The sequence below is a fragment of the Cydia amplana genome, chromosome 13 (assembly GCF_948474715.1).
Source record: "Cydia amplana chromosome 13, ilCydAmpl1.1, whole genome shotgun sequence".
Lineage (NCBI taxonomy): Eukaryota > Metazoa > Arthropoda > Insecta > Lepidoptera > Tortricidae > Cydia > Cydia amplana.
The window spans coordinates 6,636,583-6,660,347 of NC_086081.1; the positions used below are offsets into that span (position 1 = coordinate 6,636,583).

Consider the following 23,765-nt stretch of genomic DNA (forward strand, 5'->3'; position numbering starts at 1 on the left):
TATTCTTGTTGTCAGTTTTCTTCCCCAGCCTTTTTGTATCGCTAACTTCCCATTTATCCCATTCATCGGACTTTATATTTACGTTAATGTTGTTCAGAGTTTTCAGTACTAACTCCATTAGTTCGTTGTTGTTTTTTTCACTTTCCACCACGCCGTGTATTATAATATTGTTTTTTCTCGAGTCTGATTCTAATGACTTAATTTTGGCTTTTAGAGCTACGTTCTCGGCCTTTAATTTTTCCGTTTCTCGAGTTAATGGTTCTAATTTCTCGTCTATTGTCGAGCAGATTGTGTTGTGTACCGTTGAATTTATTGAATTCGTTTGTTTTTGTAGTTGTTCCAACATTTTTTCCCATATTAAAGTTGATTGCTCATCCATGGTAGTTTGACAGCTAGTGTCACTTGTCAACTGTCACTTGTCGGTGCCGGAAGTTGATGTCGATTTTAAGTAGTTATACGTATGTATATCGCTAGCGGCGAATCACTTTTATTCCAATTATTTGTGTAATCCTTTTTACTTTGGGCACTATTCACACTAATTTTGGAGCACTGGCACTTTTTGTATGTTTTAGTGTTTAGATATCGGCCGATTTGTTGTTTTTTGCACTGATTTAGAATTATTTTTCACGAGCACTTAATGACGCGCACCGCTACCATGACAGTCGCAACCGGAAATCAAACAACAAGTTTGCGAGATACTTGAGATAGTTTCCTGGCTATACCTATTCCTATTGCTTAGGTTTGAGCAAGCTATGCACTGTAAACACCCATTAGATTGGTGACCTCAAGATACGTAAAACAATATACGTAATGGTAGAGCAAACATGTGCTCGTTTGCCCCACGATTATTAGTTTGCGTTAGCTGAGCGATTGGAATGGCACCTGGTGCTACGGAAATGTGACGGGTGTGCGTCTGTGCTCGATTTGCGACCATTTCCTACAACACCCGCTCTCGTTAGTATTGGCTCCGTGCGTGACAGTGGCGCCCGCCTGGCGGCTATAAGACACATTCGTTACCTGACAGTTGACAGATGTTAAATAGTATACTTACCTAGAAAGAAAACACATAACATTTTTACCACTGAGCTTGCTTTTTGCTTTATGAGCACGTCCTGCACGTTTAGTACCCAAACACTCACTTTCTACATAATCAATACACATGAGAGCTAAGGGGACACGCTGATATGGATATTAAATCAGTATTGAAATCTCTGAACATACCACATTCACGTTACAAAACGCGAATAATATTAGCGATTGCTTCTAAAATACTTTGACCCCAAAAAAGTAAAGAATGTCGATTGCTGTCGTTGCTCGCAAATTACCGTAAGTAAAGGTAGAAACTTAAAAAAAAAATCGAAATATGGATGCGTGAGTCACGTTCGGTGAAGGCACTACGTTACACAACAATTCAGCATTCCCCAAGGTTGCGCCCTAGTTGTAAAATGCTTTCTGTTATTGGGTCAGTCAAATTTTGATAAGTTAAACTTGAATTTTTAATGATATTACTACCAAAATGCCTTCTGATCAAATTAAAGATAAATAAGTCGAAAGGTAAACAACTTTTCTGAAGAAGATCCTTAACTTTTAACATAAACTTCTTTACTTTGTGTTAGTTAGGGCCTACCATTTATAAGATAACACTTCGGAAAGTAAGAGTCAAAAGACAGTATTTTGTAGGTATATTTTTACTAGCTTGTGCCCGCGACTGTCTCTGCGTAGGATGATGATTATGATGATGATTGATAAAAACTATCCCATTCCTTCCTCGGGCCTTAAACTATTTCTATAATTATATAGATACCAAATTTAATCCAAATCGGTTCAGCGGTTATATTACACCCTATACCAACTTCCACCCCCTTAGAGGATGATTTCTGGGATCAAAACTATCCTAATATGTCCTTCCCAGGGACTTCAAATATATCTATAATTATATACTTACCAAATTTCAACTTTAAACGGTTAAGTGAATAAAGCGTGAAGAGGTAACAGACAGACAGACACACTTTCACATTTATAATATTAGTATGGATTTCATAAAACCATCTTGCTGGTCTATAGGAAATCCACAAAGAATGGAAATAAACAAAGAAAAGAAAACTATCATGACCAGAGAATAAACCTATCAGACGATATATAATTGCCTATTCATTAGTTTCAACGTACGATTAATGCTTAATGTCCATATACTCGTAATGGCTTAATGAACGGCTTCCTACTCAAGAGAGTAATGCACTTACAAACCTATAGTAATTTAGGTAATCTATAGAATATCTCGAGAGCTTTCTACAAAAGCTGGCTAGCGAGAATGAAGGGGCCGACTAACTACCATACAGCAGCAACAATCGGTAATAATAATACCTGACCATTATTATATTCGACGACCTCCTAAGCCTAGTTGGTAGTGACCCTGCCTACGAAGCAACTTAAAAAAACTTCAGACTGTAAATAAAAATCACAACAAAAAAAAACTCGTTTTTTGCAACAGGGGGTAACTGCAGGGTACCATATCTTAGAGAAGTCGATATTTTCTTTCAACAAGTTTATTATTTAAACCCCATTAGGCGGTCCAATAACTTGCATGAAATTTCGGTACATTATAACTACATAGTATTAGGTACAATGAATTCACAGTAGATCGACCAAATACCGCAATGTAACGAAAATGGTATTGGGAACTCCCAAGTTCTAAGTTTAGGACAACCTAAATATCGTTCATCTGATAAGTAAGCCCAATACTCGTAGAAAGCATATTCGCGTACGGTAATAGTTACGTAGTTTTGTATCAGACCGTTAATAGGAATATAAAGATGCAGGCATCTGATAAAGGTCTGCTAATGAACTTGCCTCAGAAACATAGACTGTTGTTATTGTTACAATTGTTACATAATAAGGGCGGATATTGAATAACTAGTTCAATCATTCACTAGAATTCAGACGTCTCTCAATATATTCACCGTGCTCCGTGCTTAAGCTTTTATCTTAGGGCCCCTTGCACCATCCTACTAACCCGGGGTTAAGCGGTTAAACCTTCAAACCAATGTCAAATTGTACTGGTAACCATGGTAACTCCAGGTTTAACCGGTTAACCCCGGGTTAGTGGAATGGTGCAAGTGGCACTAGTTACCTACACACCTGTCGCAATATCCTCGTCGTGTATGTAGCTAGGAGTATGCTGTTGATTATTTTATTAATGTATATAATCTAGTATTCATTGACCAAACATGTAAAACAAAATAAGTAGATTATAAAAAATACAACAGCTCAAATTTCGAAACTTAAACTTTTATGACTAAGGTACAGTCATAAATATGATAAAATTATACAAATACGTAACCCTAAAAAACCATCATGCATATGAGAACTCTCACCTTCGGCTCTTAATCGTCCGTCAAGCCATCATCTGATTTTGATCAGAAGTATCACAACATGAGCCATATTATTTTCGCATTACGCGCGTAGTTTTTTTTTATTTTCGGTGATGTTGAAAGTAAAAAAATGGAATGCATGAGTCATACCCGGCTTTGCTACTTACATAATATTATGTGCTATAAATATTCAAGCAATTATTTGAAGATAAAAAAACATGTAAGTAAGTACCTATGTATTGTATCTATATTAGCTTAGCACTTGTTCTATGGCTTAGCACCCCTGCGTACAAATATATATTCTGAGGGGCCAAACTAATAATTTTGCTAACTGTACCAACTTACGTAAAGAATTTTAAGTTTCTAGCCTTATTTGTTATTTGATTCTAGCCAAGACTATGCTAGATAATACATAGGTAATTACATCTTAATATGTATTATTTTCACTATTTCCATTACCAAATTTTATTTTAAATAATCATATCGTGTAAGTTTTAAAATGTAAACGAAAAATAATTTGTATAACAACGCCATCTAGCTGACGCGTGTTTCAAATAAACATTCCATTGATAGAGTTCGTGTTTAACTACACAGACACACAGCGTTGCACGTTAGCGCTGAAAGAAAGTTCATCACTCCGAGTATAGGTGGCGTAATGTGTAATGCTCAAGAGGATAGTGGTCATGGTCCCTATTTTCCACTCTGGATTTTGACATTATGAAAATATTTTTATTTCGTTTGACTTTTTTGAGCTACGAGCGAAATACATGAATATGGAGAAGCAGTGGCACGCGGTCATCACTTTCCTCTCAAATGTGTAATTTATAGAAATAAAAAAACAATTTCAAAATGTATAATTTTTATTTTATAAATTTTAGTTTTTGTTATGATATGACAGACGCATCATTCAGCAGGATTCGTTCCCGTCCTGGCCAATAAGTAGTCTGTTCAGAAATGACGGAGTTCTGACTGAGTTAACAATACATATATACCTACATACAAAAAAAATATACGGTCGAATTCATAATCTCCTTTATTTTAAGGATAAGACTGCAACAAAAAAAAAAGACAAGCTCCAGCGGTTGGTTATGTTACCTATACCAAAGCCTATACCTATATAAAAGTTATATAATGATTATCAAAAAAATCGATTAGGTTACTTACGTACCAAGGTATATGTCTGTAACCCTTTTTAAGGTTCTGTAGCTACTAGCTGAAATGGAACATAGGGAATCTTAAGGTTTTATCGTGTTCGACGTACAGACACGTCTGTATGTATGTCACAACGATTTTGCTTAAAAAAACTTTTAGTATTTTGCTTTAGTTGTATCGTATAAAGGTACGGAACCCTCCATGCTCGGTCTGACGCGCACTTAGCCGGTGTCCTACCAGATGGAATAATTATGTTACAATAAATAATTTACATAATTTTTGCACCGTAACATACATAATACAGGTACTATGTTAGTACATGTAACTAGGATAGGGAACTAATGTGCATGAAAGGTAATCATTAACTGTAATCAATCACGATTACTGTATCAGTTGCTTACGATATGGTAGAATTACAAGCACTTCAAGTGCTAAACTGTGATCCAACATGCAATACATAGTTGAGTTAGTTACCTATTGTTATTGTACGTAGAATATCGCATTAAATAAGTAATTAATTAAATAATGCTTTAAAATCATACCTATGACTAGCCTATGGTCCCAGCCCCCAGGTTCATATCTTGGTAAGGGCATTTATTTGTGCGATGACCACGGATATAATGTTCCTGTTTCATATTTTTAGGGTTCCGTAGCCAAATGGCAAAAAACGGAACCCTTATGGATTCGTCATGTCTGTCTGTCTGTCTGTCTGTCCGTCTGTCTGTCCGTCCGTATGTCACAGCCACTTTTTTCCGAAACTATAAGAACTATACTGGTGAAACTTGGTAAGTATATGTATTCTGTGAACCGCATTAAGATTTTTATACAAAAATAGAAAAAAAACAATAAATTTTGGGGGTTCCCCATACTTCCAACTGAAACTCAATTTTTTTTTTTTCATCAAACCCATACGTGTGGGGTATCTATGGATAAGTCTTCAAAAATGATATTGAGGTTTCTAATATCATTTTTTTCTAAACTGAATAGTTTGGGCGAGAGACACTTCCAGTGGTAAAATGTGTCCCCTCCCCCTGTAACTTCTAAAATAAGAGAATGATGAAACTAAAAAAAATATATGATGTACATTACCATGCATACTTCCACCAAAAATTTGTTTGAACGAGATCTAGTAAGTAGTTTTTTTTAATACGTCATAAATCCCCTAAATACGGAACCCTTCATGGGCGAGTCAGACTCGCACTTGGCCGCTTTTTATATATGTATAGTGGTAGTTTTATATATCTATGTGGGACGTAGTCAATTTGTGTAACAAGGGCTGTAATATTTATTTATTTATTACGTTGAGTAGTAGATACCAGACGACAGAAAATATAGAAGACGAACATTGTATTATATATATGACAACGGCATTTACTATTTTTGTATTTTAGTTTTGTGCGTATGAAAAATGTCATTTGGTAGCTACTTTGTTCCATTGAGAGCGGTCAGGCAAGTGCAATTTTATATTCCGAAGTTATTTTAATAGCAGTAAGGTGACAGTTTTCATAAGCGTGAAGCTAAAACGCAAAAATAGTCCAAAGGACTACCTACTTACAACCAACGTTATCCAGGCGAGGTACATCATGAAGTTAAACCTAACCTGCAACACATATATAATTGGCTGTGCCTGGTGCCCATCAGATAAGAGTGAAGTATTTTTCCGCGTGTTGTTGTTTAGGTAAGATATTATTGCAGGTGACTGTACATAATCCTCTTTCTCTTCTAATGGAAAGCGAAGAAAATATCACGTTTGCCTTAAAGGCAATATCAACATGTTTTAATGATTGCTTCTGATATGGCCGCTATTTGGTCTCTGAGTACACAGGTAAGTACCTACAGCGAACTAAAATGTTATTGTTATTTACTTGAAATGCATTGCCTAAATCATGAATTTCTATTTCTAAAATTGTAAGAGGTGCGAGTAGAGCCTTGAGTTATTTAATTAGTTGTCTCGTCATCAGTGTGTTGCAGACGTTGCAGTAAAGTTGTCACCGATACTCAACTATAAAGAAAGCATAAGAAAAGGTTGTGATAATTCTCCTGACTGATTTCGGCCACAGCGACTGTGTGTGTGAGTAGGCTATTATAATGAAACCTTCTTAGTAGTGTCATTAGAGTGTAGCTGTTATACTCTCTAGTGCGCCTTTAGGTGGCTCGCGTACCCAATCTTCCTATCTGGGGGCACGGTAGTGCCCCCGCCAAGACGAGCAAAGCGAAGCGCAAGGGCACTACCTACCTTTTCTCGAAGCGCTTCGTCGTTTTTTTGAACCCTCATAACTTGGGTTTGGATTATACCAGATAAACAAAATTCTCGGGATATGATGTCAATAGTGGACTTATTAAGCATAAACAATTTCAATTGCATAGCTCTTATACTTAAGATTTTATTCATATCTAAAAAACCCCGATTTCGTCACTGACTCACTCACTCACTGTTGATCATCAAAACCTCTAGGGTATTTCCTGAAGTCCTAGGAAGCTGAAATTTGGTAACATGTAAGATTTGCCCCTAAGGGGGGGAAAAGGGGGGTGGAATTTTGTATGAGAAATCAATAACCGCTGAACCGATTTAGTTGAAATTTGGTATGTAGATAGTTTTTGTAATGGGGAATGGCATAGAATAGGTTTCAACCCCAAAATCATCCCGTAAGGGTGAAAAGGGGGTGCAAAAGGGCGTTAGGGGAAAAAGAGGGTTGAAGTTTGTATGGGGAATCAGTAAAAAACAGATTGTATAAAAGATGCCCCGAGGTACGTATTTCAGGATTTTTAATAGTAGGTCCTTAAATCACACGCGCAACCCTTTAAATTAGGGGATGGAAGCAACTTACAAAAAGAAGTGAAATCCCACCAAAAACATTTTCATGTAAAATGTTGCCAAGACGAAACCATAAGGCTCGCACTGACAAAAGGTTATCAGATCTCTTATAGAGCCAAGCTTCTAACTCTACAAGCCCTAACTTCACAAACTCTACACCTTAGTCAAAATATGTGGCTTGGCCGTTTCGTTACTCCAAGAACTATTGTATTATAAAAAATAATGAATAGTGAATACATTTTTCACCTTACGTCCATGTGACAGTAGCGAAACGATCAAGCCACATATTTTGACTAAGGTGTAGAGTTTGTGGAGTTAGGGCTTGTAGAGTTAGAAGCTTGGCTCTACAAGAGATCTGATAACCTTTTGTCAGTGCGAGCCTTATGGTTTCGTCTTGGCAACATTTTACATGAAAATGTTTTTGGTGGGATCAAAGTTTCGTTTAGTTGTAGAAAAATGAGGAGGAGTCTTAAGCTTATTACAACATTCTGTCGAGTTCTAGAACAAGGAGTACGAGTAAGTAGGTAGTGTCCAAAGAATATCATTCTCCATCGACGATATCGCGTAACTCACGATCATCCATACCACGATAAAAAAAACTTCACACAAATCCACTTACCAGCCCTATGCGTTGCAACAGATCGTGACCAGACACATAATAAGATAATAAGAAAATTCGGAAGTAAGCGACGTCTACATGCGCCCCGGACCGTGTCGTTGGATAACCGCCCGCAAATGACAAAAGCCGTAACAGTCCACGAAGCTCATTTGAGTCGAGGCAAGAGCAGTGACCTACCTCAAAATATTTCGCGATCACACTTTGGTTTTTATATCAATACTATTAAAGCGAATTTTCTCTTGTCAAACCTCGTGGGTATTAAGTCATTATTCGGTAACAGCATCATTTGTAGTTACGGCCTTGTTATTTTAGGATGGACTTCAGTGGTCAGCTGTTAGCTAATGCACGTTCGTTATGCATCTCATTGTGAGATCAGGGCATCCGTTTCTATTTTCTTTATAATGTGGTGGCCGCTGTTCCACTCTGTTACCTAGCTTATTCATCTCAGCTTTTAGGATTTCCAAGTAAAAAATTATAAGTTACGGAGCAAACTTAGGCTAGAATAAAAGACCCGTTTTAGGGATTTTTCTCGTTTCTCGAATTTATTTGATAATTTCTCGTACTATAAGAAAATAAAATAAAAAACATGTAAATTATGCCAGTGGTATAGAATATTTACTTTTTATCATTTGTGACTAAATTTATATTGTATGTAGGACTTATCGTTTGGCAATGGGACGTTAGGGAGTTTTACGTAAACCTAATGAAAATGTACATGTGTAATAGGAATCGAAATCCATTTTGCATACCTGGTTTCATCATATAATAATCACCAACCGTGTTGGTAATGTTTTGAGTAATCGCTCCCAATGTGTTGAAATAGAGCACAGAAACTTTGATAGAGCAATAATACAGCACATCAGATCTCATAGAGTCCCCGTGAAGGGCTCTATCCCTCAAGGTAGCGTCTTAGACTGTGTTCTATTTATCATTTACATAAATGATCTTCCTAAAATATTAGACGAACATAGCACGCTTTTCGCAGATGATATATCTATAATGTTCTCATGCGATACTACTGTAGAAGCTCAGAATAAATTACAGTCAACGTTAAATAAAATTACAAATTGGTTGCAATCCCATAACCTACAGCTCAACATTAATAAAACAAAAATCATCCAATTTAAACCACATCAAAAATCACCATTGCAAATAGACTTTAAATATAACAATTCAAAATTAGATAACGTGAGTTCTGCCACCCTATTAGGAATAGAATTAGACTCAGATATGATCGAGCTGGAAAGACCATATTCTAAAATTGTCAAAAAAATTATCATCTTTTATATATGCCCTTGAGCATCTAAAGCGAGCTACAGACCTACAGACATCCCTAGCGGCATATTACGCATATGCTTATTCGCGAATATCATATGGCCTGGTCCTTTGGGGAAATAGCTGCGATATTGATAAAATATTTATTCTGCAAAAAAAATGCATCAGAATTCTAGTAAACATAGATCAAATGGAGTCGTGTAAACCCTACTTTATCAAACATGAAATACTGACCGTTGCATCTATGTACATATTCGAATCTTGTAAATTTGTTAGGAAACACTTAAACTTATATTCACTCAAAGATACAACCCAAATCAAAAGAAATAATCGTAATGTTAATCAACTAAAACTGCCTTTTTCGAAATTAAAACTTGTCACATGTAGCCCCCATTATATGACTATAAAAATCTATAATCACCTTCCAAACTCTATCAAGGATCTGGAAAATCTAAGTCAATTTACAAAACAGCTGAAACTGTTTTTAATTAGTGGATGTTTTTATAATATTAAAGAATTTTTTGATCAAGCCAGTAAATGAAAATATTACCGTGCTTTGCTTATGTAAGGAAATAATGTAATAATGCTATCAAATGATCATGTGTGAATGTATGTATAATATAAATTTAATGAAATGTGTACAAATTGTAATCGAATCACCTACTTGTAGCCCTCTTATATTGCCGTGCCCTTGCAGGGTGTCACATGTATACCTTTATGTTCGATTCCATCCATGTTTGTAATGTGATATGCAATAAAGTATTCTATTCTATTCTAAGCTAGAGTAAACTTGTTAATAGTTATCTATAGCTAATATCTTAAGAGCAAAATGAAGATCTCGTCCAACACCCAAGTAAGGTTAGAAAACTGCATGAGCCAGCTATCTATTTATAATATTCTTTACTTTCCTACAAGTGAAATTGTTAGAGCGCCGTCGATTATACAAGCCGGAATATCATGTTTTCACGTCATACATATCTCGTACATATTACGATCCGAGCCCATGCGTTTTGACAACACCATCTTGAGGTATACTTATCAAAGCTGACTAGGTACTTAAGGAAATAGTCACAAAACTTAATTTTGTAGACACCTCGTTTACCTATTTAGGACGAATAAAACTTAGTAGAAATCTAAAGTAAACAAATAAAACTAAACAGTATATTTCTTCAACAAATTTATTAAAAACAATAACGATTTACGGCCTATCTTTAATAAATAAGCTATGCTATGTTAACTTAAAATAATATTTACATTTCTGAACTGACATATGAAAACAAACTCACGGATGTTTTGTTGAAGTTGACGCAACCAGAATCGAAGCGATAATATATAATAATATATAATAGGTTACTAGTAACTAGTAACATAATTAATGTGTTTGTTACTAAAAAGAAAGCATGTATCCGAAACACATCAAGCTCCAGAGACGCGCGGTCGCCCGCGCGGGTCAAGTAAGTAATTAGCAGAACATACGAAAATAAATCATACCAATGAAAACACTTTCGCTTAGGCAACACCCGCCCTACACCACAGAACACACGCAAACACACACACACACAAACTCACTATTTACAATCAATTTCCCTCCTAAAAGACCTCGTCATTTATTGAGGACTGGCTTTTAGTTCCTCGCTATATTTTATTGTGTTATAAGTATTCTCACTATAAGAACCTTGAAGAGGATCTTTAGGAGATCCGTACTGTGAACTAAGGCTACTATATCCACCAGAGCTATATTTGGGGTAAGATTTTAAGGAGCTGACGCTGCTTGAGGGTGATTTGTATGACGAGCTACCGGCTCCAAAGCTATATGATGGCTGCGACTTGTAGTATTGGGGGATGTGAGAAGACGCGGCATGAGCGGAGTTAGGAATACCGTAACTAGTAGCAGGTGGTGAATACAGACCGGAAGAGTGAGAGGAGAGAGATCCAAAGCTGTCTTTAGCCGGAAGGTAAGCATTAGATATGTACTTAGATGAACCGCCGCCAAAACCGCCTCCATAACCACCGTGAGATGCTCCGAGACTCGCACCGAGTCCGCCTGATCCTAGAGATAAAGCACCATGACTACCATGACCTCCGGAGGAGAAAGACAGGCCTCCAGAACTTAGAGAATGACCGCCGAGACTTCCAGAACTCAAAGAGTGACCACCGAAGCTACTGGATCCAAGAGAATGACCGCCGAGGCTGTTTGATCCTATTGAGTGTCCGCTAAGGCTGGAACCTAGTGAAGGACCGCCGTGACCGGAGCCCAAACTGATTCCATGGCCCGCAGAACCTAGAGAAATGGCACCATGGCTGCCAGATTGAGAAGAGGCACCGCTAAAGGAAGGGGCGCCGTAGGAACTTGATAGAGCAGATATGCCGTGGCTTGGGTCAGCTTGAACAGATGATCCTATGTACGCAGAAGGTTTAAAAGAGTTCTTCCCAGAGGACGCGTAACTGTTTCCGAAAGATTTGTAAGGGCCGCTTAAAGCGTATCCACCACCAAGAGATTCTCCAAAAGAGCCAGGGGCACCAGCGAAATATTGGGCTCCGCTACCTAAACTGAGCCCCCCTGAACCAAAGGAGTGGCCAGAACTAGGAGCACCGTAGTTGAAGGAAGGGGCGTTCGTTTGTTTAGCTTCTGTAGGATTGAACAGGACTGGGCCTGTGGAACTGTAAGATCCAAGACCTTTAGTACCGGCGGCGTACGAGGGTATGCTGGGTTGATGCTGTTGCTCGGCAATACTGTATTGCTGTTGAGGTGCCGAGTAAGTATACTGTGGGATAGCTTGCTCTTGTACATTATAACCGCTGTGGCCCTCCGATTGTATCGAGCCTCCGTAGCTTTCCGGCGCCTGCAGGCTCAGAGCTCCTGAGTTCAATTGCTGCTGAAGCTGACTCATCAAATGATTGAGGTCGGTTCCTACTAGGCCACCGTGACTTGGCTGCAGTGTGATCGGCGCGAGCTGGATGGTCGCGTGGCCGCTGCCTGGCAGGCTCTCGGATGAATGAGATCCACTAAATCCTTGTCCTTCATAGCTGGAGTAGCTGGGTTTGGCTCCACCGACGCTGTAGCCAGCCCCGATGCTGATGGCGCTAGCACCCTCGTTGCTCAGCGACGGAGCCTGGTAACTGTGTGACGATCCAGCATATCCAACTGGCGCTTCTCTCTTGTCTTTCAGTTCATCCACCTTCTTTTCTTTCTTAGCCCAGGACGTTGTAACGCTCAGCAGAGCGATTAATGTAATCTGGAATCATAGCAAAAACTGTCATTAGCATAGTTAAGCAGCATCATTTATTATTCTTTCATACAGACGTAAAAAATATTTCCGCGAGAGGTTATTAACGCATGACGGCATTTCTGCGCACGCTCATCCGACTTATGTAATTAATACTAATCTAATTTTCACTTTCGTTAATGCAAACAAGGGAAACCCGAAACGGGTTTTAGAAAAAAAAACGAAACCGCTACTTTAATGCCCGTGCCCGCGCGGCCCGCATGACATTTCCAAGAGATTAAACTTCTATAGCAACAAATTTTAATTTCACTTTTACCGCTTTTACTTGAAGTTTTAGAATCACATGTTATAATTGTTAAAATTCCTTTTTAAGCTAGAAACGACATATATAAATAATTAATATAAATATATACTTAACTAATTAAAGCTACATATACAATGTGCAACTCGACGTTTATCATTCGTACAGTTAATTTATTTTAAGTATCCTCATACTCCTTGGCATTTTGATTTAAATTAACACGATTTTCACTTATAATTACCTAAACTGAATCGGAACTAAATCGCGTTTATTATTTGGTCTGACGTTTCGAACGTGACATATTTTCTCGATCGCTGACTTGGTCCATTCCCGATTCAGTTTAAATAATAAATTAATAATCCTCGTTGTTATTCTGTTGAAACACTGCATTAGAAACTCCAGACCTAATTCATCTCCAGAAACACTTTTAAATTTCGCTTGTCACTGATCACACACTCACCGTGAATTTCATTTCTGTTTGTTTATTATGCTCGTTGCGTGTTGGAAACTAAATCACTGGGCACAGCACACGCGGTATCGGACGGCCGGATGGGACAACCGCCGAATTCGTAATGTCAAACTATAGTATCTTCACCGAATTTATAAGAGAGGTAGAGGTGCACCGGGCGCAAGCGCAGCGCGCAGGCTGCGCGAGGGTAAAAGTAACGACGACCCTTTCACTGCGGGCTGAAGGAATGGGAGCGAGTGAGCTTCCGAACCCAGCAATGAGGTAACCCGGCCGGAAGTTGCGTCACAAGTAGCCGATCGCAATTTTCGTGCACTTTTTGGGGCAGGTGTCGTTCGCGGTTGTAAGACTGGTGTAGGGTAAATGCATGTTTCTTGTCTTTGATGGATGTATGTTATGTTTTGCGTATACATTGCGAGTGCTTTTTCTATTACCAGCCAATGTATAATTATTTTGTTGCGTAAAAGGAATCTGTACACCCGAATCCAGCTGAAATGATTAATTACAGTTACAGAGCAGTATGTAGGTACACCTTAATTGATCATCTCTTTAAAAAAATGTATTTCCTTTAATAGGTATGCTTTTATGCCACAACGAAACCGCTACAAAGTTTACAATACAATTACAATACTCTTTATTGCACACCTCACCAAACTCGACAACACAAACAATGAAACAATGTCTGTTTAACTATTTTTAAATACGTATACCTAAACTAATTTTGTGGGGCGTCCCTCATTAAAAAACGTTCTTTCTTGAGTGCATTTTCTTCACCTTACATTATATTTAAATACCTGAACCATAATTAGGGCTTGCAATTCGAATATTCGAATTTCTCGAATATTCGACCTGTTTTGATATTCGAATATTCGGCCGCTCAGGTTTCGAATATTCGAATATTTTTTATTACTATAAAAAATCTATTTTATCCGCTGTAGTTACAGTTTTTGTGTGTTTTCCGGGTATTTACAGTGAATGTAGTAAAGTATGTTATTTTTACGGTGCGTAAGTTTTAAGTTAAAGGGTCATTCTGTTTATTCAGTACAAGCGTACGTTAAGCGAATTTTTGAAGTCTAAACGTTGCCACTTATCGCAATTCTCAAATTTGATCATACCAAACCTGCCCAACTAGGTAATCTAACCATGCACCTTTAGCTGAAGAATAATCCACCCAGTAGTCAACTAACTTTTTCCCTTAAATAATCCAATATTATATAATTATATAATTATAAAATACAATGGAATTAAAGGCCTTTTTACAGGCGACTACAAGTTAATTTAAATCGGAAAATAATTACCTAATAAAAAAAATCTTACATACCTAGGTGTTTGGATGGTTAAAGTTATATTATTTCACGCAACGACGCATTTATAATAAAAGTTTTACCTAGAAATATTGAATACGTCTAATTTTGGCGTTTTACTTGTTTTTATAAAATGTGGGCATTTCATAGTAGGAAGATAAAATCTAGTCAATTAAGTGGATTTCTGCAAAATATCATTAGTTTTAGCAATATGTGAAAAAAGCTTTTGAATAAAACGATAATAAACCGATTTCTCGTTCCATTTCTTATTTTTTGTAATATTCGAATAATTATTCGAATATTCGAATATGTCGTCAGAAAAAGTCGAATATTCGAATACCTGAAAGTTTCGAATATTTGCAATCCCTAACCATAATTTAAATCTAATCAAGACGTTAAATGATCCAGTCTCGTGGACGTAAGACAACTTGTCTTGTCCTATTATGCTGCTTTCCTGCATGCCTCAAGACTATATAATGATTATAAAGGCAGGTAAGTGCTGAAAACATAGTACCTACGGTAGACTGGATTGAATATATAAATAATTGGAAATAACACCATATCAAATTATTTGCTTTTGAGTTTACGACACTAACGTCAAAGAAAATGCTTTTAAGTAGGTATAGTAGGTACATTTTTATAATATTAGACATTCACAATTAAGTGCTTACCAGAAATGAACACTCGTAACCTTTACATTTCTCAATTCCATAAAAGCCTTTTATCAGTTCGGTTTTTCGGCAAAACGATATCATGCGATAATTTATAGTCAGTCCACAACTTTTGTCTCCAAATGTCAAAATCGCATTAAATCGTCAGATAAGTATTTACCGTTTGTCCAGAAGAGGACATAAATCAGCTGATTATATGAGCGTCAGTCTTGACCAGCACTTATTCGAGACGCTTATAGAGAAAAAACGCCTACTTAATAGTGTATGTAATTTTTACAGGGTGTTTTTCAATATTTCGCCAGGTACTCCAAATCGCGCAAAAAAGCAATATATATTTCAGAAATCATCGTCGTCTGATCAGCTGAAATATAATATTAAACAATCTAATATTTTAGCGATGTCACAGTTGGATCACATTGGACCTCATTTTCAGTACTTATGAGCTACATATTCAGCACGTAGACCTCTACGGGCATACCTATGTCTAAACGTAGAAAATCATCCCTACTAACATTGTAATTGCGAAAGTATCACTGTCTGCCTGTTACCTCTTGACGCTTGGTAAGGATATAGTTTGAGTCACGGGAAGGCCATAGGATAGTTTTCAATATCACAGAAATCATTCATTATTCTATGCAAACGAAGTTGCAGACTTCTGTATAACGCCATTGTTCTTGACTTGCGTATTTTGCAAGGACATCAAGTGCAAGTGTAGTGTTGTTGGTGGCATACCAACGCGGTATGCAACACAAATCGCGGGCACAAGGAAAGTGGCGGGCATTAATCTCGGCGGATCGCCATCTGCACGTGCCCGTTGCACTTTCATAGTCGTTGGTACGCACTGCGATCGTTGGCAGTGAAGTAACGATGTAATGACGACGCAAAGGATTATGGATACTCTTGTTACCTATGATTATCAGTGATCGTTAATTTACCAGCAATTTTGGTGCAGCATTGTTGGTTAAAAGCATCTGTATGCCCTACTCTATGTGGAATAGATAATTAGGGTTAATAACAGTAATATTAACCTTAACCAATCCTCTCCCTAGAAAAAAATTGAAGAAAATCCTTTATTTTTACTATGCTGCACCAAAATTGCTGGAAAATTAACGATCACTGATAATTATATAGCGTTTTGTTTTAAGGATAGTATAAGATATATATACAGAACATACAATGTTAAATGCTATTTTTAACTCCAATGCAAGTTATGTGCCTGCTGCATATATTTTTATTTTAAGATCTGTCTTACCGCGAGAAATGAGCAGGCGACTTTGCGCAGCGGATGACCGCTTCTCCATACAAACAGTAGTCCCCATTTTCCTTCATGTTTCAGGATGTTAACTTAATGGACAATATTGCTAGTATTCACATTGCTACACATTTTTTTGTATATTGACTATGCCCCTTTTTTGGACATTGGACTTTCGATCTTTTGATCATTATAAAAGTTAGGAGAGAAACACTTATTCCACAGATTTTTTTTAAACTCTTATAATATAAGTAGGTACATTTAATAATAAAAAAATAAAGCTATGCCCTTTATAGCTATGGTCAATAATAACCATATTGCACCTGTCACTTTTGCAAGTCGAATAGTCCCCCGTGAGTATCAATCTGGATATTTTTTTTATAGAAGCAAAGTAAACAAATCAGGCTAGTTGACCAATTATCAGCCTCAATGGCATCCTTGAATCATGAAACGACCCTTTGGACGAATTACTAAATGTCAGCTAAATTTGACACTCTGCAGTATGTCGAATGTTGTAGGCGTATGCGATAATTGTCAGTAAAATATAACACAAGTCTCCAAGTTTTGTTAACAAGGTTACTCAAACCTTACATTACATCATCATCTTCATCTGCCTCGCGATGTCCCGGCATTTTGCCACGGCTCATGGGAGCCTGGGGTCCGCTTGGCAACTAATCCCAGGAGTTGGCGTGGGCACTAGTTTTTACGAAAGCGACTGCCATCTGACCTTCCAAACTTTTTGAACTATTAGGCCCGTGTTGGGATTAGTCCGGTTTCCTCACGAAGTATTCCTTCACCGAAAAGCGACTGGTAAATATCAAATGATATTTCGCACATAAGTTCCGAAAAACTCATTGGTACGAGCCCTTAACATTACATAAGGTTACAACCTTACATTACATAAGGTTACTAATTACCTAGTCGAGTTACATATAGACATATTTCTGCGCATAGCTGAGCTATTATACAGCCACGTAAGACAGTCATGTCACCTAGTCATTATCGCGAGTCATATTATATTCCTGAAAAACTTAATCCATCTTTTCTTAATTTTCTCAGTTACGTTACGAATTTTAGCTATACAAATTTGCATTTTTGTATGGTTAATTTTCGTTACGAAACTGAGAATGTTAAGAAAAAATTAGACAAAGGTACAAAAAAAATGCAAATGACCCTAATTACTGAATGAGCGAGCGCGAGGCGCAAGCGAAGCGTCTCCATTTCAGCTTGGTCAAAAATGCTTTCGTATGTACAGCTATCTGGCTGTCCTCCTCTATAAGTTGCATTTCTCAACAGTTTCTCGTGAATTTTTGTGATACGTTCGATAATTCAATGGATTTTAACAGATTTAGTTTTTGGAAATTTTTGAATATGGCAGAGCCATGGAGGTCTACATCTCACAAAATCAATACCTAGCAACATCTTGGGAACATAGTCTATCTACCTCCATGATATCAATATGATGTATCTTCGTGCAGATAACAGCGGATTTATCACTTTATTTACATAAAAACAAAGGACATAAATAACAAGTAACAAGAAGGGAATGTTTACATATTTTAATACCCGCACATGGTATGACGAGTTTACATATTTGAAAAATATATGGCTGAGATACTCCATATACCTACTCGTAATATTCGTTATGTAGATCGATATATGCCTTCCGACGTTTCGACAAGGAGCGGCCTGACCGAGACCTCTTTCCATTGTGCTACCTCATATAGTTTGTTTATCTTCTTTTTATATTTTGTTGTTATCTTTCATATTTATATTGGTCTTAATGCAGATGCTTCTACCAAGGACCATAAATGATGGTCATTTATGGTCCTTGCTTCTACCATGTGCTGTTGGAAGAGATTGCTTTTAACGATAAGACCGCCTGTTGTTTGTCAGCTTAGCTAGGCTGGCTAGTTCTATAAAATTTCTTTGTAGTTGGTAAAATGTTTAATTATTGGTGCAATAAATAATACTTACTTACTTACATGCATATACCTATAGTTCGTTTTTTTTTAGCATTAGAAAGAAGGTAAGCGATCTTGACATGTCTTTTAATTGAAAAACGCTTTTTAAAAATCAGTAACTATTACTTATGAAAGCAGAAGAATATAAATGATCGTATTAGATTCACAATTGTTACATATTTGCCGTAACTTACTTTTAAAACATGTTTTTCAATTAAAAGACACATCAAGATTGTTTACCTTTTTTCTAATGCTAAAAAAACGAACTATAGACATGTGTAAGTAATACACAAAAAACTTGTCATTCACCCTTACGTGGAAGGTAAGAGTGTGTGAGTGATATAATTTCGATCCTCAGTTTGGTTTCCTAACCCCCAGGCCCGCGCAGAACCATACCTTGACAGCCTTTCAATGGCTAACAGTTCAATTGTTTAAAACACAATTGCTTCTACAGCAACATCCAATCCCTTCCTGGTGAAAGCCTCAATCCCACACCGATACTCTAACAAATGTAGGTAAGTGAATTAGGTAACACGTTAGTTTTGCTCCTTTTGGTAAGAGGTACAATTACTATTAGTTTGTTGAATGGAGTTTTTTTACCGATAGCTATCGTAGAATGTGTAACATTCAAAAGAGGCAATTGAAAGATATAGAACAGAGCGAGATTAATTCATAAGTTCAGAATACTTGGGCCCTTATTCGACATGTACAACTGTCAGATTTCGCGTCATTTGAAATTCAACTGCTGAAGTTCATCAAGTGCTGAAGTTCATTTGGTACAAACAATAATTTAACAAAAAACAACTTTGTTTTATTATTACTTTAAGGTTTATAATGGTTTGGTTTGGTTGTCACCTAACTGTGGATTGCTAATGTCAAATTTTGACAAGTAATGATTCCAAAGGTAGACTTGGTTCTCTATGACCTTCGGCACCATCTTGGAGTTTTTGACGTGCGAAAGGGTAATTTATAGCAAAGAGTAAAACTTTTTTTTTTTCAGTACGTAAGTTTACATGAATTAATGACATCTTGTGAGCGATAGACCAACGAATGCGCTGTAGGCGATGCGGCGGCGAGTAGTGGAACTTACGTGACAATTTCCATCAATCAAAAAGGGACTACATTGCTGATGGTCGATAAAGGCTATTAATAATTGAATTTTAACAGCAAGAATGCCTTATTGACAAGCGATCTTTTTGTTGAACCCACACCTACACGTCAAATAATGCTTGCTCCACACATTCTCTTATAAACGCTCAAAATTGTAAAAAAAATTAAAGAATTTACTCATCACCTCTCTCAACTCAAGCTGCCTATTTCTAATCCACGTTAACAAACCACAAGTTGTACCTTAACACATTTCGTAAACCATATATTAAGAAAAGTCCGTATTTTATTTCTAAGTGGAACATGAATATAGCTGGTCAAGCAGATCTTGACAGTAAAAAAGGCGCGAAATTCAAATTTTCTATGGGACGATATCCCTTCGCGCCTACATTTTTCAAATTTGCCGCCTTTTCTACTGACAAGATCTGCTTGACCAGCTATAGCTTGTATTACCTTTTTGGCATAAAAATAATCTAAATTAGTCAAAATATTTTGACTAAATATTGCACTACTACTACCTACTATATAGGTACCTACCTTAGTAACTTGGTAACTTTGTGTCACCAACTATTTTGATGCTACCTACAAAGAGCATCAAAATAGTTGGTGACTGACAGGTCAGGCTCCGGTTTTGGTAAGTAATGTAGCCAAATACTGGTAAGTAATATAGTCATAAGACCTACTGTATTTGGCTATATTACTTACCAAGACCTAAAAGTACCTATTGTTTAATATGTATCTACACAGAGATGATTTTTAATTAAAGGAAATTAAATACATATATGTTATTCAACTACAAATAAAAAAATTAGATCTATACTTGGTCAACCAGAACTTGACAGTAGAAAAAGGCGGCAAATTTGAAAAATGTAGTTGTAGGCGCGAAGGGATATCGTCCCATAGAAAATTTGAATTTCGCGCCTTTTTTGACTGACAAGATTTGGTTGACCAGCTATATTTCAGTTTACACATTTTTTTTCGTTTAATTTTAATAAAACATTAAAGTTTTTAAGCATTAAACTTTATTTAATTTTCTTCACTATAGATTATTTTCTGATATTCAAGTAGGTATGGTGTTTCAGGTTGGTAACAGGAAATAAGAAAACCACGCTGGTGGTCCACATCTGTAAGTTTAAATATGAAACATGATAAAAACACTTAAATTAAAAACTTAATGTCTTCCCAGCTTTGCTCGAAAACATATAAAAACTCAAAAATGCGCGTTTTCCCAGATATAAAACCTAGCTAGATCGATTTTGCGCCCCCGAAAACCCCCATATAGCAAATTTCATCTAAATCGTTAGAGTCGTTCCCGAGATCCCCGAAATATATATACATATAAATAAATAAATAAATAAATATACAAGAATTGCTCGTTTAAAGGTATAAGATATATATTATTAAAAACTTATAAATAAATTATTTGCCCTAAATCGTGGTAGTGACCTACCAAGTGCGGTAGGGTGCCCAGAAAGGCTGCAGGCTGACCGCTTGCCCCGCTGGATAACAATGCTGATCCGCATCATCAGAAGCATACAGATATAAAGCGCTTTGACAGCTCCTCATAGAGGCAACGCGCGCTAGGCCGCACGCCATAAATCTAAGCTAAAGTCTTAAATTCGAGATCATGAACATGAAATATTTGTTCGCTATAATAGTAAAATCATAGGTCTAATACCTATGATTTTAATATTATAGCGAAAAGTTAGCAGGAGACGGCCGTGCCGTGGTCGTGGTAGGTACAGCATGCGTGGACCAGACAAGCAAACCCTGAATTATTTACCTACCTATTTTACTATACCTTTGTTCACCATTGTGTTCACCTATGTATATTTACTCTTCTTTCCAAGATAATCATTTGTTTTTTCAAGATGTAACCCGTATAATCGGGCTGTATAATTTGCCTCAATTTTTTTACACAATGTTGTATGTAATTTTAATTCGATAATTAATCATGTTTTACATATTTATCATATACTATTTTTCCAATTTTTCTTGTATATTACGTTGTTTATTTCGATTGACGTGTTTATTATTTTCGTTACTATGACAGCGGTTTTTTTTTGGCATTTAGCCAGTGTCATGTCGATATAAAAACACTTTAAAAATGCAACGGAAAGGTTGAGTCCTCCATACAATGACATTATTATAATATAACTCAAACAAGAACCATCCAAAGGGGAATGGGGGAAATTGCGATAGGTATTTGCTTCTCTATCGCTCTTGCATATCCGAGCGAAATTTAATGGTGGCACATAACGAAATTGGTTTCGCGGAAGGAAACCGTCTTTATTCATCAATGTTATATTTATTAGGAACAAACGTTGACTGCCGACTGTCCTATATATTACACTACTCTTTGCTGCCGACTTCTAGCGCTGGCGGTACACCGCGAAAATCAGTAAAATGCTGCAAATGGTGTTAAAGGTCTGAAAATCGGTACGATTGATCTTTAGGACATTTGAAACAATTTGACCCGAAGCGCCAACAAATAAAAAAAAACGAGAGGAGTTATGACGTCATGTTTCTTTTGTATGAAAAAAAAAAATTAGAAACCTATCGTGTGTGGTATTCAATGAAAGGGCTTTCTGAGCCAATGCTAAAAATATATCACATCGTTACATTTCAGTCATTTTGTTTAAATTATAATAAAAATAGTTTTCAAAACATACCAAGTTTGGGCTTCTCCAGATACAATACCGTTAATTTTTTTTTGTAAAATATACCTCAAATTATCCGTAATATCCTCATATCTAATAGTGTTGAGTCGCTCACTCGCGAGGCACCTCTTTTGTACCGCTCATTATGTTAAATTGTCGCAGTACTTCACACCGCAAAAATGTCTTACTTCACTCCTCCATTCATTTAACTCATTTACTCGCGCGCATCACATACACCTCTTGCCACACAAATCATTCACAAACTTCAAATTTCAAAAAACTCTCATCCTTCCAAATTCACTCGCGGGCCTCATAGCTTACACGCCCTTCACAACCAACTCTCGCGCGAGGCGCGAGCCAGCCCATCGACACCCCATACTATGATAACTTAGGAACGTACTTGTTACCAACGTTGAGGCATAGTAAATAATCTTATCGAATTAAAATGACTGCTGTTGCATTTTGGTAGCACATACCATACTTGCTTTCAAACCTAGACGTATTATACCTACTTTTCTTTAGGTTGGTATGATCGGTAAAACGTCTACCGTCATTCTAAATTGTCGTGAAAGCGGTTATGTTACGTGTTTATTTTTGTGTTTAGACTAAATAACTTTAGCTTTTATTCAAATGGGGGGCAAATCTTTAAGAAAATGTGAAGTTTGTGGGGTCAGGCGTGTAAGGAAACTTACTTCTGATATATTTTTGGCTTACTTTTGATATAATTTCAAATTTTTCATTTTGAGTCGTTACCAGATACTAATTTAATTAGTTTGGAGTAGTTTTTATCGTTTACAATCCTTGATTAAAACGAAAACATTCTGTGAATAGATTCTTCTTGTAAAAAACTAGGTAACCTAAGACACAAATAGTGTGCGAACAACTTATCGATAATCCCTTTATTTCAGATATCGACTATACTATGGGTAAAGGTAACAGGTAATGAGGATTTGGAATATTTACCTATACAAAGGCTGAATGAAACTCCAACCTCTGAATATCTACAAGTGAATGTAAATAAGCCTGACAGCTTTTTCCCTTTGTGGGAAGTTGGAGTTCACAGCCTTCACAGGCAAGACTCAGTGTTTGCAGGAGTGCTCTAAAAGTAGATTGTAGCTTTAGTTACGTTCATAAGCGTATTGTAATATGCCTTCGTAAATATAAAACTATCTGTATCTTATCTTTATTATGTAAAATAAAATTATTTTTATGTTTTGCATTTATTTTATTAATCCACCTGATTCTCAATATTTACTTTTACAGTAGTACAGTACAACAGCACGTATCGCACATTAATCGATATCGATAAACAGTAGGTACCGGAAGTGTCGAGCCCTAGCGTTGTTTTTTTTGTGATGGCAGTATTGACATTTATTTGGTGTGTTGGCACAATGTACGTTCTTAATTCGGTTTAAGGCTTGTTCGAGAGTGCCGACTCTTAAAACGTAGTGATTTAATACTCTTTGGCGCGAGCCGCTAGGTGCTCGCCGGCTCACTGACACTCAAATTAAGAAACGAGTAACCGTCCACACTGTCAACTGCCGAACTACAAACCTTATTGCAATGGCAAAAGGTCCACCG

At 36.8% G+C, this 23,765-nt stretch overlaps 2 protein-coding genes across 2 annotated transcripts in view; both read right to left on the bottom strand.

The window, feature by feature from the left end:
* LOC134653415 (mitochondrial ribonuclease P catalytic subunit) overlaps positions 1-23,765 on the bottom strand; it is a 77,303-nt gene that overhangs the window by 6,449 nt on the left and 47,089 nt on the right. The window lies entirely within an intron of this gene.
* Positions 10,671-13,583, bottom strand: LOC134653392 (PE-PGRS family protein PE_PGRS3-like). Its single transcript, XM_063508725.1, has 2 exons — positions 13,221-13,583; positions 10,671-12,468 (listed from the first exon to the last, which is right to left on the bottom strand). The coding sequence occupies exons 1-2, from the start codon at positions 13,230-13,232 to the stop codon at positions 10,840-10,842; spliced, it is 1,641 nt and encodes a 546-aa protein (XP_063364795.1). The 5' UTR covers positions 13,233-13,583; the 3' UTR covers positions 10,671-10,839.